The sequence below is a fragment of the Gossypium arboreum genome, chromosome 6 (assembly GCF_025698485.1).
Source record: "Gossypium arboreum isolate Shixiya-1 chromosome 6, ASM2569848v2, whole genome shotgun sequence".
Taxonomy (NCBI): domain Eukaryota; kingdom Viridiplantae; phylum Streptophyta; class Magnoliopsida; order Malvales; family Malvaceae; genus Gossypium; species Gossypium arboreum.
In genome coordinates, this window is record NC_069075.1 from 133,823,151 (window position 1) to 133,840,403 (window position 17,253).

At 27.8% G+C, this 17,253-nt stretch overlaps 1 protein-coding gene across 1 annotated transcript; it reads right to left on the reverse strand.

Annotated features, from left to right (window-relative positions):
* Nucleotides 1-1,579: 1,579 nt before the first annotated feature.
* On the reverse strand, nt 1,580-3,852 carry LOC108481931 (heptahelical transmembrane protein 1-like). Its single transcript, XM_017785025.2, has 4 exons — nt 3,459-3,852; nt 3,280-3,372; nt 2,505-2,562; nt 1,580-2,427 (listed from the first exon to the last, which is right to left on the reverse strand). The coding sequence occupies exons 1-4, from the start codon at nt 3,716-3,718 to the stop codon at nt 1,756-1,758; spliced, it is 1,083 nt and encodes a 360-aa protein (XP_017640514.1). The 5' UTR covers nt 3,719-3,852; the 3' UTR covers nt 1,580-1,755.
* Nucleotides 3,853-17,253: the final 13,401 nt, after the last annotated feature.

Below are 17,253 nucleotides of genomic sequence, written 5' to 3' on the forward strand. Positions count from 1 at the left end.
CAATACAAACTACCCAAAATAATCAAACTTAAAACAATATCCAGACCCAAATGTATCCAACTTGTTACCAATTCGAAAATTTAAAAGGAATCTTAATATCTCTAGTAAGTTTTTGAACAATTTATGATTTTATAAATTGATTTGTAACTGACAAAATAAAACCGAATTTGAAAAAAAATTTATAAATTTTGATAATTTATTATATTAAATTTAGAATTTAAAGAGTTTTGTATTTGTAATTGATTAAAATTTTATAATTAATGAGCTTTTAAAATTAAAAATTAATTTTTTATCTTTCATTTAAAATATTGGAAGAATAATATTTTAATTTTTCTAAAATATCAGTATTCTAAACTGTACCATAGTTTTCTTATTACTCTCATAAAATTGATTATATCTATTCTCTTACGTGTTAATTAAATAAAAATCGTGAGTATCAATACTTTTCGTCTAGGAAGTGTGCATCCTCTTATCCTATTTTATTATATACATTAAAATTATCAATAACAATAAATTAGATTATGAGATACAATTCCATATGAAGTTTGGTGTATTTATATTTTTAAAAAGTTAAATAATATGTCATCTACAGTGTCATTATATCAATATTTATATAAACAATAAATTAATTTCCATACTCCTACAATGTACAGGTTTTATTATATGTAAAAAACGATTAATGTATGTTATTAGTCTTTATACTTTATGAAAAATTAGAATTTAGTTTATGTACTTTTATTTTTAGGAATGTAATACTTTTATTTTTCAGATTTCAAAATTCAAGTTTAATTATTAACCATGTTAAATTAAGTTTATCACAATGTCATTTTTTAGTTATACGACTATTGAATGAGTATTGTTTTTTATTTTAAAATGTCGCACCAAAAAGATTAACAAAAAATTTTATAGTATTAACGGTTGGCCATGAATTTTGAAATCAGAAAAGTAGATGGATTGAATTACCGAAAATAAAATTATAGGGACTAAAGTCTAAATTTGTAAAAAGTATAAGGATTTATGACATATTTTAACTCAACAAATATTTAATTAATTTATATTGTATGTTTAAAATGAACATATTTACACAATGAATAATTTTGGGATTAAAATATAATAAATGATTAATAAAAGAAGTTTATAATTGAAAATTAAATAATTCATAAAATGATTTATTAGTTAGATAGGAGAGATTTATTTACATAAATTTTTATATGATTAATATTTTAAGAATCTGTTAATCATGTTTGATTGGTATAGTTCATGTATGTTAAGTTTCAGATCGATTTAAAATTTACATATATGATAAATATAATTATATTAACAAAAAAATTAGGAAATTACTTAAAAAAAGTTTAAATTAATTATTTTATAATTAAAAGAGACTAGAATTGCTATTATACCATTTAGATAATTAGATACCCCTGCCTAGAAACATGAGAAATGAAGAGACAGCAGATAAATTGCAAGTATGATTCTTCGTATATTGCTGCTTTGGCATGAATGAAGATTGAAGAAAAATATTTGAACTTGATAAAATATAATGATTCTTTGTATATTGCTGCTTTGGCATGAATGAAGATTGAAGAAAAATATTTGAACTTGATAAAATATAAATCCCAAGACCCCTAACCCCTCAAAAGGATACAAATACATATTTCTGTATACATATAAAATAAAACAAATGAATATTCCTCACAGTTACATGACTTAATTGAACAGACATAAATTCAGGTTTTGAAGAAGAAAAAGAGCTTTTTAACAGCCATTACGGTCACGCCATTCCAAGAATACAAGAGAAGCACCATAGTGAGCCAATGCCCCCATCACCACTAGTATGTGAAATATTTGATGACTATGCCCCGCTATATCAAACCATCCAGGCTTCAGCCTCTCCGGAATTCGAGTAACATAGAACATGGTCCCTGTTAAATAGAATACGGCCATGGCTGACTCATAGGCCAAGGTCACATTGCGGCGTGGATTCGACCAGTTGACGATCGAAGCATGGATTCCGGGGACAACGCCAAAGAGCCCCATGGAAGTGAAGAGCAAAGCTCGGAATGCACGGAATTTACTGGTTGATAAGGTCGGTGATAGCAGTGTTAGGATGGTGAACAAGCCTAGAGCTGTGATTCCACCAAGGTAGACAAAGTGCCATTGTGGATCACATTGAAAAATGTAGTAAATTGGTGGAAAAAACGATGTGATGATCATGGTAGTGATTCCGGTATAGTCGAGTCGCAGCAATGTAAGGTTTAGATGGTGTGAATGACAAGAAAAGAGATGGCAAACGCTGCTCGATAGGAGGCAGAACAAGGAGCCGCCTAAGAATACGTAAAACGGCCACCGTGTAACGGGTGTCACCGGAAGTGTAACGTCTGATTCCGGGGTAGTTATTTGCCTCAAATTGACGAGATTTGTTATTCCCTGCAATTCTCCAAAATTAAGTTTAGAAAATGAAAAGAAAAGCAGGCATAACAGTAAATGCCATGGGGCACACTCACCAGGAAAAGGTCTTCAGAATCATAAGAAACATTGGTGTGGCCATTAATGAGAAAAGACCTGCATCAATTGCATAACATAAACTCTTGATTTAAGATCCTGATTGAAATCTTTAGCAAATTTTTAATGGAATTCTCAGATTTCAATCACCAACTTTAAAACACTAAAACTAATAAGCAGGCATACATCATAAGAAAGTGACCATTGACCAATGCCATTGACAGCCAATTTGATTCTTCTGTGTACTGAGCCGAGTTTGAATTAATTGCATTCATTACGTTTGGTTGAACCATCAAATACTTGCCTCAGACTCAAACCCCACTGCGTGCATCCTTTCTAAATTTAACCCAAGGCTTAACTTCGGTACGTGGTTCATAGGATCATCCTTAAGAGACTAAATATGAGACTAAAACCCCAGCATTTAAACTCGCACTCGAACTCTTTCTAGATTGAACCATTCATAAAATAAGGAAGAACCCTTTCTTTGGAGTCAGTGATCAATTAATATTTTATTGTTTGAGAGATAAAATTTATGTAGTAATTTCTTCATGTTCATATCCAACATTTCTAAACTACCTTCCAACTTGTAATGCATTAGGAAAATTTTGAATCCTCATTTACATTTCATTAATCATGACAATGAATTAATTAGTAGAACCTGTTCAGTATAATCATGTCCTTTTTGTTGCTTTTAAAGTGAAGGAAACACAAAAAGAATTTAGAAACATTTCACTAAATTGAAAAAATGAAGGGGGTTTCAAAAACCTTAAAACGAACCTGGTTAAGAATGTAATGAGATCCGCAACTTGTGGGAGTTCCAACAAGTTCGCCATGGTTAATCCCAAAAATAGAAGAAACCCAAGTAAATGCCTACACAGTCCAACATAAAAACACAAAACTAAATTAAGAAAAAAAGAAAGAAAAAGAAACCATGGAACTTTGTGTTTCAAACATACGTCCAAACATTAAGTGTTTCATTATGCCAACGAAAGACGCTAAAAAGAGCTTCCTTGAGAGACCAATTAGCCCTATAATAATTCAGTATAAACTCATTGTCCTTCATATAGTCCGGTAACTCCTTGTACGACACCAAAGCATACGACCGCTTTTTCGCCTTGGTCAAGCCTTGCCGCCGATCATCATCACCTAATTTCTTCATGATTTTCATATCAACAGCTTCATTCGAAATAAGCTTGGAATCGAGGGTTGGATCCATCTCCAAAACAAACGCTTGATTTTCAATAAAAGTAGAGAACTATTAAAGGAAGATTTATATAAAGAAGAAAGAATTGATGATGGGAAAAAGGGGGGGGGGGGGGGGGGGTTAGCTATAGAAGATGGGAGATAGATAGCTAACTACACCAACTGCAACATTTAAAAGGGGGGGAGAGAAAATCGAAACACTGAGGGTATGGGGGTTGCTTTTTGCATGCAAAAATGCAAAACCAAACCAAAGAGTGGGGAAAGGAAAACAAGGTTGTTGGTAGGTAATCAACAAATATTGTGGGTTTTGTGGGACCCCCATTAATATTGGGAAGGAACTCATTTACTTTTTTTAAGTTTTTATCTTTTCATAAAATTAATCATGATTTATTTACCTAAAAGAAATTATTTTAACTTTTTATTTATTTTCTTTTCAGTTTAATTTTGAACTTATAGTTTTGTTAAGTTTGCCGATATAGTATACACAGATTGTCACATAGATATCATATTAATAATTAATTAATTAATTTTAAATTTTTAAAATTTTTTTAAAATTAAAATTATTAAAATATATAAAAATATTATTTTAAATTTTTAAAAATAAATTAATTATTAACATGGCATACACATGAATTGCCACAAGAGTGTCACGTTAATAAAGTTAATAGATATTAATTTTTCGATCTATTTTGGAGTGATTTGACAAACAACAAAATTTAAAAGCTAAAGAGTGAAATTTTAAATAAATTACTAAAATAACTTCTTTTTTATAAAATTGAAGGGTCAAATAAGTATTATGCCTAAATTAAAAATGTTTTAAGAGATATACATTTTGGCCAATTGTTATAAAAATTAGATTTGCAGTCAAATAAGTGAGATCATTTATTTTGTTTTAATCAATTAGACTCTAGTTTAACTATAATTAAATAATTAATTAAAAGTTCATAAAATTAATAAATTTATAAAAATATTAAAATTTATAAATTGATTTAACCGTTAATTTTTTGTCTCAATTTCCATTATTTTGCCAATTCAGAATAGTTTGTTTAGAGGTTGATTCAATTCCTTTGTCCAAACTAATATACCAATCAATTTTTAATCTAATTGGTCTAGTCCGGTCTAACTCCAACAACACTATTTGGGTGGATTAAGTATAAAGATTAATATATTATTTGGTACTTAAATTTGACTTCGATGTTCAATTTAGTACTGAGTTCTTTTTCCCAATTCGGTATCTAAGTTTTTCTAATTTCATACTTAAGTTTTTTTGTCCCAATTAAATACATAAGTTTGGCTTCTATGTACAATTTAGTACATGAGATTATTTGTCTCAAATAGGTACCCATGTTTAATGTAACTTTTGGCCCCTAAACTTGGCAAGTAAGTCCATATTGGCCTTTAAACTTTTTTTTATCTATTTTGACCTTTGAACTTGAAAGTCGTTATTTGTTTAAGTTCATTCTATTAATGATTGTGAAAAAGAAAAGAGATAACGTAACTTTTGGCCCCTAAGCTTGGCAAGTAGATCTACATTGGCCCTTAAACTTGACAACTAAGTTCACTTTAATACTTGCATTTTTATTTTTTTTGTTCACTTTGGCACTTAACTTGACAACTAGGTCCATTATGCTCCCTGAACTTAAAAATTTTAAAAGTTTGATGATGTGGCACTCTAAGAATTGGTGGTCTAGCATGTTCAACCATGGGTTCGGTTATTAAAACACTGAATATGAAACTCAGATATTGTACCACATCATCATAAAAAAAATATTTTTCAAAATTGGAGTGCCACATCATCGAACTTTTAGATTTTTCAAGTTTAGGGATCAAAATGGCTTAGTTGTCAAGTTCAAATGCCAAAGTGAACCAAAAAAAAAAAGTACAAGTACCAAAATGAACCTAATTATCAAGTTCAAGAACCAAAAGTTACATTATCCTCTCTTTTTTCATGGTCATTAACAGAATGAGCATAAAAGAATTCTATTTTTAAGTTCAAAGGTCAAAGTGGATAAAAAAAAGTTTAGGGGCCAATATAAATCTACCTATCAAGTTCAAGGGCTAAAAATTATATTATCTCTTTCTTAAACAATTAAGTACATTTTTGTCTTAATTAAATATATATTTTCTTTATCATTATAATATTGAAAGAGAAGGAGAAGAAAGATGACACAATTTAAAATTCATATTATCTCTTGGTATGTAACATACTTTTCCATATTTAATTATAATATATGTTGTAATCTGGTCTTACTGTACTTAAATCTAAGATATTGAAATTCAAGTTTTACTGCTCATATTTTTATATTTTTAATCTACATGCTTTATATTTTCAACTTTTTCAAATTTCAAGCGGATAACAGCTTCTTTACATGAGTTCAATTCAAGTTTACCCTTATTCTTTTTAGTTAAACTTCATCTTTTATCTTTTAAAAAATCGAATTTAATTATTAATACTTTAAAAAGAGTAGAATTGTTGTTTTCTTAATAAAAATATTGACTAAAACATTAAAATTTTAAACATGTCAATCCGTTCATGCTAATTTTTTAAATTTTTATTTTTAAATTTTGAATATTGATCTTTTAATGAAATATAGACTAAAATATTAAATTTTAAATTTTTTGAATATTTTTATAATTTTAAATTAACATATAAAACAAATATTATCATGTCATGTGGATTACCTTGTAGGTTTTCACGTCAATATCATTAAAAATTAATTTTGTAGTTACATTTATGTTAAAAATGAGATTTAACATTTTTAAAAAGTAGAAGGTCAAATTTAGTTCAAAAATAAGAATTAAATTGATAAAAAATATAAATATTGAGAGTTAAAATTTACCATGATCAACTCTTTTAGGAATTAAATTGATGGATGCCATGGTCTAGTTTTGCTGAAAGGATTTCTTTTGTTCTTTCTCTTTTCAATATTATTCTTTTAAGTATAATCCGTATTAGTTGTTTAGATTTTTATATAAATTGCATTTAATTATATGTATACACCTAAATTTTGATAGAGATACATCTCGAATTATATATAAATTTTGATTTAATGTGTAATTGTAGACATAAAATTCTAGTTGTGGCTTAAATGTATACTTGGAACTTTAATTTTGATTTAATCATACACATTTTAAAAAATAAATACATCAATTTATTTTTATATTAAATAAATATAAATATTTATGTATGCAATATGTAAACATAAAATGATGTTATATCAATAATTGTGTTAATAATTTATAAGAATTGGATCAAATTAAAATTCATGTATACAATTGCACATTAAACCATTGTTCATGTATGCTTTTGGGATTTATCCTATTTTGATATTTTATTTTTGAAAAATAATAATTTATATTTATCTTATTTATGATTACAATTTTAAATATATCTAATATAAATTTTTGAAAAATTATATTAAAAATTTACACAAGTTAAGTAGTTCACACTTTTTTTTTCTTCTACTTTATTTATTGAGCCATCTTTATTTAATTTTAAAAAAAGATTAGCTAGAAAATTAGGCAACCGTTTTTTTTCTTTTCATCATCAGAGAGACAGGTGGCCTACCATAGACCGTTGATTTCTTTTGTTCTTTTTTCTCGTTTGCCCTGCCAAAATAACAAAACGTTTCTTGTCTGTGTAATAACTTGTTAAGCTAATCATAACCTTGCTTTATTAATTACTGATTAATGGTCTGCTATATAGTTATGGGATCAGCGGCGAATCTAGCCGCTGCCAGTGCCCTAACTCCCCTAATGTAAAATTGTTATTCAAAATTTTAAAATTTTTAAAAATTTTAAATTGATAAAAATAAAATTGTACTTGAGTTCCTCTAAAATTATAAAAATTAATTTAATCCTTTAAAAATTATAAAGATATAAATTATAAAAATTAAAATTTTATTCGGCTCTTAAAAATTATTCTTGCTTCACCCTTATATAATAAACTTTTATCATATATTTTAATTTTTGTCTTCATAATAATTAAAATGTAAACGCTTTTATATAAAATATGGACTAATTGTTTCATGTCATTTTAGTCATTTATTTAATTTTTCATCTTTTTAATTCTTAAATTTTATTTTTATTAAATCACCTCAAAATGGATAAAAAATTAACATTTGTTAATTTTCTTTGATATAGCTATATACTTAGATTGCCACGTAGATAACATGGTAGTATTTAATTAATATTTTATAATTTAAAATTATTAAAAATTATAATCTTTAATTTTAAAATAGTTTTTATAATTTTTTAATTTTAAAAAATTAATTAAATGCTTGTGTCATCCAAGTGTAGACAATATAAACAAAGTTAAAAACATTAACTTTTTCATTCATTTTAGGGTGATTTTGAAAAAAATATAAGTTCAAAGATTTAAAAAAATAATGAAATAATATTTTTTATAAAATTAAAAGTTGAAATATACCATTGCATGAATATCACCATTATGTATTTCAAAAGATAACATTTTTAAAATATATATATTAAAATTGTATTAACATAAAATTAAATTAAAAGTTAACAAAGTAAAACATACATCCCCGTCCAACAAGCCTAATCCAATAAAATTCCCACCGTTTGTCACATTAATTGACATCTCAAATCCTAGTAATTCAACCTTTAGCTTTCATATCTCAATAATAAAATTTTCTCTCCCCATTTCACCTACAAAAATATAAAAAGAATAATTCAAATAAATCCATAAGTAAATTAATATTAAAATTATATTAACAATTTACAAAATATATATATATATATATAAAGTTTTGGAATTCAAAAGAAAAAACCTTATTGTATAGCATTATTTGTGCAATGATGAAGGGAATTATTATTTTCTTGAATTAAAACTTTCAACCTTGCTGGTGAGGTTACTCTTGATTCATCAACATGTAATTGGTGATGAGTGAAAACCGGCCTAACTAAATCCACACCAATGTTTTCTTGTAGATGTGAATGACCATTTACAATTGGATGGTGGTATTTCCACTCGAGGTATAAAAATTATGTTCCCAATATCACCCTCAGTTATTGGACTAACCTTGAAACCAGTTTAGTTATAATCTATCTGGTGGCATTACAAAGTGTAACACTTTGATTGATGTTTCTCAACAGTATAATTGGCATCCTTACTTTCACCTAAATATCACGATTAGATACACCAATGAACTTCAGTCTTCGACATTACTTGAAGCCGATGAGATTTTATCTGCACTGCCCCCAAAATCTTTCTATGTAGTCATTTAGTTTAGCAACCACTTGGTTAGTAGGCGATAATATAACTCAATCCTTTATAAATGAAGGAATATTGCAATTTGCTTCCAAATCCGAATATGTATATAATCAACAATCTGTTGAAAAAATAATCATTCCCGCTAGGAATTAACAACATATTCGATATTCTAAGCAACAATGAGTCATCATTGTTATTATATTCAATCAAAGGTAATTTGCAATCATTTTGTAACAAGTTAAACCCCATCCCTTAGAAAGATCCAAGTATAGCGTGTCACTATTTAGAAATCATCCATCTTTAAAACAGTTTCTGGAAAAAACTTTTTTTAACTTGTGGTGTTTGAATTAAACCTTTTATAAAATATTGAAGTAAAGTATAAGCCAACTAACGTATAAACGTCAATAAGATAATTTCATTAAAACATTGTTTAACAATCATAAGTTTCAATTACAATTCTATCTTAAGATACAGCTAGACATCACCTCATGTGTCATGCATAGTACAAACAAACAGATGTCTCACAGCAACAAATATACTCTGACGTAGTCCTTCAGAAAGTCTTCCTTCAACAGTAGGTTTGAGAAAGAAAACGGTAACAGGGTAAGTTCAAAAGAATTTACTGAGTTCCATAGAGATCTTAAGCAGAATACTAATAACACAATCTAATTTTTCAAAGGAATCACTCAACATTACAGACTACACCTAATGGCGTATGCAAAACTCAAACAAACATACGACAATGGCATGTCACATGGGCGAATACTATACACCAACACAACATAACTCAAACATTCCATTTTCATGCCAGTTACATACCCAAAGTTTAGAGTCAGATCCATATCAGATGTTTCTGTTTCATTCATATACATTCTCTCATTATAGCTCCCATTTCAGAATCATTCAGTAGCATGTGTAATTGTGTTATGCTAATTCACTTTGCAATATATATCTGTCCTACCAGAGGCTACACAACATATTTCCTTTGACTCTATTTTCGTAGATCAATTCATATCATATCATTCTTTTTAGAAGCAAGTGGTAGTTGCTTAACATGAAAATGGCCCATATTTCTTATCTCAGACATACAAAGTTCAAACTAATGACTCTGGACAGGCAACCATTATTCACACTCACCTACACTAATCTTCCTTTATATGGTAAGAATACTTACCTCACAATATTATAAAGTAAAATAATCACCAATAAAGATAACACATGGAAGTAAGAAGGAACTCACCAGAAAAATAATAAAGTTTAAATAGCAAGTCCTTTGCTTTTGTCACTCGGACCTTTAATAGTGTCTTGAGCTAAAAATAAGGTTATTTAAACATATCAGATTATTACTTCATCAAATCTAAACATGCATGCATGAAACATTAATGCTTAACCTAGAACTAGGAAGTTTCCTCCCTTACACACCAGTCTGACACTTATGCATGCACGCATATTCGAAAACACGTAAATAGATTTAAAAATAACCTAGGGTTCATCTATAATTACCAGAAAGCTATGCTAAAGTATAAGTTGTTTGATTACAGTGAACCAACTTCAGACAGGTTTTTTGGACTTTGGTTTTCAGAAAATGCAAAGAAGAACAAGAAGGAAGATGAACACAAAGAAAATGTAAAAATTTTCGGTGAAGGTACTGATATTAGTATATACTTATCAAAAATTAAGTCTTTTTATCTACAGTAGCTTAGTTCCATCCTAATTAAGTTTCAATTTAACTAACTAAATTTCCTTATTTAATAATTAACAAGTCTATTAAACAGTAAACCAAACGAGTTTGCCAAAGCATCTGGGTGGCGTACACTTAACGAAAGAGTCCGCCAAACCAAATTGGCACCAAAACCAAACAACAAGGTTATAAAAACATTACAAGTCATTCAACTAAATTGGTACTATTCCATACCATACATTCAATTCATAAATACCAATTAGCATGTGTTACCATTCCATACCAAAACAACCACATTCAAATTGGCCATTCAAAATACTCCATACATCACTTACCATAAACACATTCAAAATAGGCCTGTTATATGGACATTTACATCATTTTTCAAATTCAACATTTATCTCACCCGGAAACCTAAATACATGCCACATAACCAAAATTACAACAATTTGATATCTACCGAGACTAAAGCTAAGTAGTGTGAGCTCTGGGATGATTCGATCTACTGAGTTCCGTAAAACACCAACTACAGAAATAGGAAACGAAACAAAGTAAATATTTACATTCTTAGTAAGCTCATATGTATTCAAACAATAAACTTACCCCATTTCATAGTTAAACAAACTGAACAACTAATTTAACTAAATTCATACCACAACATTTCATATTAACAAGGTGAGCATCTCGTATACACCAGTATAACTATCCATTTTTCAGTACAATTCAATTCAATATCATTTCACTGTAACTATCGAGCATATATTTCATTTACTCAATCCAGTAATATAATACAACCATATTTGAATAAACACATCCATTTCTATTTATCACATAAAATCAGTTGATACATTTCATTTAAAACAATTAGCCCAATGAACCAAATCAATATATAAGGATACGCGAGTAATTACACCACACCAGTAGGCACCGAAGTGCTTAAACAATAGGCACCAAAGTGCTGAGCAATAGGCACCGAAGTGTTAGACAGTGGGCACCGAAGTGCTGAACAATAGGTATCCTAGTGCAAGTTAGTGGCACTGAAATGCAATCCCTTACAAGCACGCAACTAACCATATTGGCATGCCAATTATATCCTATCCTATTTTCATCTGAGTACAATTTAACATAACATTACCAAATTTTACAATTCAGTCATTTCCTCACCTTAGTATACCAAATTGTGTTCTATTAATAATATAATCACACAATCCACAATTCATAATTCAAACAAATACAATACATTTATACATACTTACTAGGTAAGATTAGAAACAATTGGAGTGTTAGGGACGAATTTGTAATTTTCCCTTTTCCTCGATTAATCTACTAGTTGATTTGATTCTTGATCTATACGATAATTCATTTCAAAATATTAATACTAATTACCTTATAACAGTTTATTTAATACTTATGATATCCTATTATCATTTTCATAATTTCCCTAAAGTTTCACATTTTATTCAATTTAGCCCCTAAAATCGAAACCATCATATCTCTCACATTTAAGACCCATTTTACAATCCAATTTCAATTACATCCCTATACAGCTCTCAAGCACCTATATTTATAGAAATTTCATGCTAATTTTGAAATGATTACACTTTAGTCACTGTACTCAAAATTAACAAATTTCTTTTTACAAAATAGTCCTATTCCATATCTAAGCTTCAAATTCTACCATTTAACATCCAAAAAGCTTCAAAATCAACAATTAAAAAATTTAAAATATTTGACATTTTTACAATTTAGTACCCGTGTTATCTAGATTAAGCTACAACAATCTCAAAAACATAAAATCTATGAAAAATGGGCATGGAAATCACTTACATAAAAAGAGAGTTTGACCGAACTTAAATCTCCTTAAAAATGGTAGAATCAGGTGGAAGAAGGAGAAATGGAGAAGGATGACACCTTTTTTCAATTATTTAAACAATTTATTTAACCTTATCTTACATATTTTCCAATAAAAAAATATGCCTTAACCGTCCATAATATTTCACTATGGTCTATTTGCCACATAAACCCTGGCACATTTACTATTTAAGCCTTTTTTGCTATAAAAATTTACATAACGATTAATTTTTACGATTTAGTCCTTATACTTTAATTACTAACCGACAATAAAATTATCGGACCAAAAATCACTATAACACTATAAATGACTCGTAAATATTAATAAATAATATTTTCTAACTCAATCATCGGAAAACAGGATTCCAAAACTGTTGTTTTTGGTACCACTAAAAAACTCCTTGGTGGAAGGGATAGTGGTTCTCATAGTTCCAAGGGAGGTGAACCTTGGATGTCCAAGAAAAACAAGTGGGGGCATGCTGTGTAGACTCCTCAAGGATAGAAAACTAGGGCTTCCTAAATCTGTATTTTTGAGGTGGAGGAAACTTCCATGGTTTCTAACCCTGAGTTAGGTGTTAGGGATTTTGCATGAGTAGAAAAGTCAACTCTATGGTTTCTAAGCAGCTTAGCGAAGTTTAGGGCTCCCTTTAAAATGCGAGGGTATTGCGACTCCAACATTTTGTAGTTACTTGGATGTCTAACCTTTGATGTAATGGATAGCTTGTCAAGTAATTTGTGTGCTACTACGAATACTTACGAACTCCTCAAACTCAATTTTTTGAACCTAGGAAAAAAAATCATGTTTTTTACTCTCTTTCTTCTAGTTTTCTTATTTATAACAATAACTATAAAAGATGATAAATGAAACCTCGTAAAAAAATTACAAGTTAGAATTGGAATCCTGGACAATTTATGTTCAAACTTGTTTTTGGTACAAATGAAGTCATAGTTTGGAGTTAGTGAAACAGTTAGAAATATTAAAATTCAAATCCCCTAATAAATGCTGCTTGAAACTATAATAAGGAATCAATTTATATCTTCAAGTTTTGTTCATAAAAACCATTTAGCTTCAGACTCAATTCAAGTTAAATATTTAATCATCTACTAGAGAAATTTTGGAATTTAATGTAATTAATTTCATAAATTCTCAATTTAACCAATTACTAAAATAAACAACAAGCCACAAATAAAAAGATGCAAATTTGAATTGAATTAGATGTCAAATCCTGAACATGAATCGTAAATTCCTTTTCTTACCAAAACAAAATAAGGAAAATGGCAAGATTGAGGTCATAAAAGTTCTAATATCCACTATGTATAAATATCACGTGTTGGTTCTCTTATAAATTTATTTTCTTAATTTAATTCTCATTATATGTAAGCCTTATCTTTATTTTTTCTGATCTAAGTACGGTTTTAATTATACAAATTGATTATAGTTATAGTTATTTAAACATATATTATTTGTAATTATACTTAAAAATAAAATATTTAGAAAAAATATTTAAGAATATTAATATAAATAAATAATACTTTAAATAAGAAAATAGAATTTTCAGATAGGAACTAGACTTTGAAGTAAGCAATTAATTTATTTTCTAATTTAACTCGTATAGATGTGATGGTTATTTAGACCTAAAATGTGGTAGGGTTTGAGCGAAAATATAGGCTCGAAAAATAGGTTTGGACAAAAAATAAGTATAAAACTTATTTATTGTTAATTTTTGTTATTATTTTAAAGACATTTGTTAATTTTATTATTATTTTAGAGGCATTTGCTTGTTAAGTTGCATTTATCTTAGTGTTAATTAAATCTATATATTTTTAAAATTTATTTTCAATTTGTTAGAAAATATTTATTTTAATATTTTAATATTTTTATGTATTATATATATTTAAAAATTATATAAAAATAATATAAAAATTAATACGGGCTGGCCGGGTCAGACTCGAATTTTAATATTTTTATTCGGGTCGGGTTTAGACAAAATTTTAAGCCCATTTTTTGGGTCGGGCTCAGGCCTAACAGATGGGTTTGAATTTTTAGTTAAGCCCGGGCCGACCCGGCCATGAACACCTCTATGCATATTTAAGTTAAATTGAATAGTTTGTTAAAGTGCCGTTTTAGCTTGCATAATAATACTACTAAATGCACTTTAATGTTTTCATGTAATTTAATCCTCTTGATAAGTTTGCATATTTATGTTGCATTTACATTTTAAATTGTCATTAATAAGATAATTTTATAATTCAAGTAACTAACTAACCAATTATATCCCCCACAAATTTCTAACTAAGCCTGAAAAGGAATGCTACCCATAAAATATAATTATATACTTAACCTTTTTCAATGATAATTATCAAACCATTGGGTTTAATTGAGAATATTTTTATTATTGCTATAATAAATGTCAAACGATTGTAAAGTAAAAAAAAAAAAAAAAAAAAGAACATGCAAATTTTATGCGGAAATTATTTTGGGAAAAAATCATGAATACAAAAGAAGAAATTCACTGATGTTAAAAAACGAATCATATAAAAAGAGTTTCAACTACATCTATTTAAAGGTTAAAAAACCATATTCTATTCAAAATCAAATAGAAGAAGTATAGTTCTATATTGGCTCAACTTGTGCAGTCTGGTCCATACAAATTCCCTTAATTTTCTACTGTATTTATTTTTTCAACAAGTGTGAGATTCGAGTCACATAATCTCTAACAAGTATATATCAATTGGGTTCTTCATATGTGGTATTCAATATAAATTCCACAAACCTTTGTTTGTTAAAAATTTCAAGAAAGCAAACAAAAAATATTCTAAAAAAAGTTGAAAAGAAAATAAAGATGTACTTTTGCTCTTTTTTTTTTATATATATAATTGAAGTAGGAGAATAGAGTTACTTGAAATCGAAGTCAAACTCACGTGCTTACAGCTACTTTTACTATTAAATCAAAAGTTTATTCGCTTTGCTCAATTTTTTTATATTAAGTTAAACCTTTTGAATTATCATACATTAATCTAAATCCTGTTATAAACTTTGAGAAGACTTGGTGACATTGATGCATAATTGAAACTGGCTTAAGGGAAAAGTAGCAATCTCCTATAGTTTACAATCAAATTCAAATTTTCAAACATTATGTAGATGAATTCCAGACGACAAAAAACCCTACCCATATAGTTATTCTTATAACATCTCTGTTGTATGCAGCGCATTGGCTACCTTCGCCACCACCGCATTGGTAGTTGGGTTATGGTTTTACCCTTGAGGTCATGCCATGTCTTCTCCTATACAATAATGCCATTCCCAATTAGTGCCTTTAGTGTGGTTGTCGGGTTTTCCACCCACTACTTTCTACATGTGACCCATTCTTCAATGTGTTGTTCATAGTAATAAATAAAGGCATTTTTTTTAATCAAATAGTTAATTAAATCATTAAAGAATAGGAAAAACAGATAGAATCTGAAATTGGAGTTAATTAAAAATAAATAAATGTAATCAGTATAATACAATTACAAATGTAAGTCTAAATAATTATGAATATTAAATTGTTATAAACGGAGTGTTCGAGTAACCACCAGATAAAATTAAATTAAATTATTATAATACAAATAGATTAAGAACCGATACAATTCAAATTAGGACTAATTGGACTAAACTTTTCACACATAATGAAACTAAAACTCTACATATATAATTACATATTATAAATCTCTAAGTTAAATACTCATAACCCAAATTCAACCAACTAAAAACTTGAAACACAAATCTTTTACCCATAATAAATGTTAATATAAACCAAGGCATGAGTGAAAATGATAAAATGATTTTGGATCACAACTTAGGTACTAAAAATTGTGGGCTTTTTTGTATGAACCAAAGGATAAAGTGAAGCCATGAAAAGGTTCCTAGCAAACTGGGGCTTCTTCTGAGGATTGGCCTACCCTGATACATTGACTAGTCGGTCCAGTCCTATTTCTTTATTTACAGTTTATAAAAAATAGAAGACAGAGAGAGATAATCAGTCCACTAAATCCAAAATTAGGTGAAATATAAAAGAGATAAACGTTACATCATTACATGGATTATTTTGGGAACTTTAAAATTTATACCTCATTTCTCTTTAATATTCATATTTTTAATTATTTTGATGTTATTTAATCCAATCACATCCATTAAAAATCAACTATACATTTTATAATTACACAAGTAATCAAATTTGTCCAATAATCTATTTTTAGTTTAATTCATTTAATCAATTTATCTGATTTAATTAAATAAACTATTAAAAACATATAAAAATAATTTAATCACTAATTCAATTAGTTCACGTATAAATCAATTTAATCTATTTAATCGAATCGATTCTCGATCTAACCAATCGAACAACTAACCCAATCTAATTTAAACATGTATACAATTTTTTTCTCTCTAGAAAACACAATTCCAATCTTTGTGTACTTTAATGAGAAAAAGAAAAGATAAAATTTGTATAACAGTGGAAAATATCAAAGGCCTCACCGTAAAATTGATTAATGGTAAAATCTTCCCCAATTAGCTATTAATATTATTCTTTAATGTTTTTATTTGTATCGTGTATTTGTTTTTTATATATTTTATTATATTTTAATAGTGCTTGAAATATTTTTTATATTTAATTTTAAGTTTTTAGGTTGATTTTTTTTGCTATATATGAAATAAAAACTAAATTTATAAAGAAATGGATTTGGACAAAATTCATTAAAAAATGGATTTAGTCCAAATTATTTAGCAAAATATACAAAA

Coding starts and splice junctions, on each gene's coding strand:
- LOC108481931 (XM_017785025.2), bottom strand. CDS start 3,718: ATGGATCCAACCCTCGATTCCAAGCTTATTTCGAATGAAGCTGTTGAT. Junction 2,563..3,279: donor CTCATTACATTCTTAACCAG/GTTCGTTTTAAG, acceptor CAATTGATGCAG/GTCTTTTCTCATTAATGGCC. Junction 2,428..2,504: donor ATTCTGAAGACCTTTTCCTG/GTGAGTGTGCCC, acceptor GGAGAATTGCAG/GGAATAACAAATCTCGTCAA.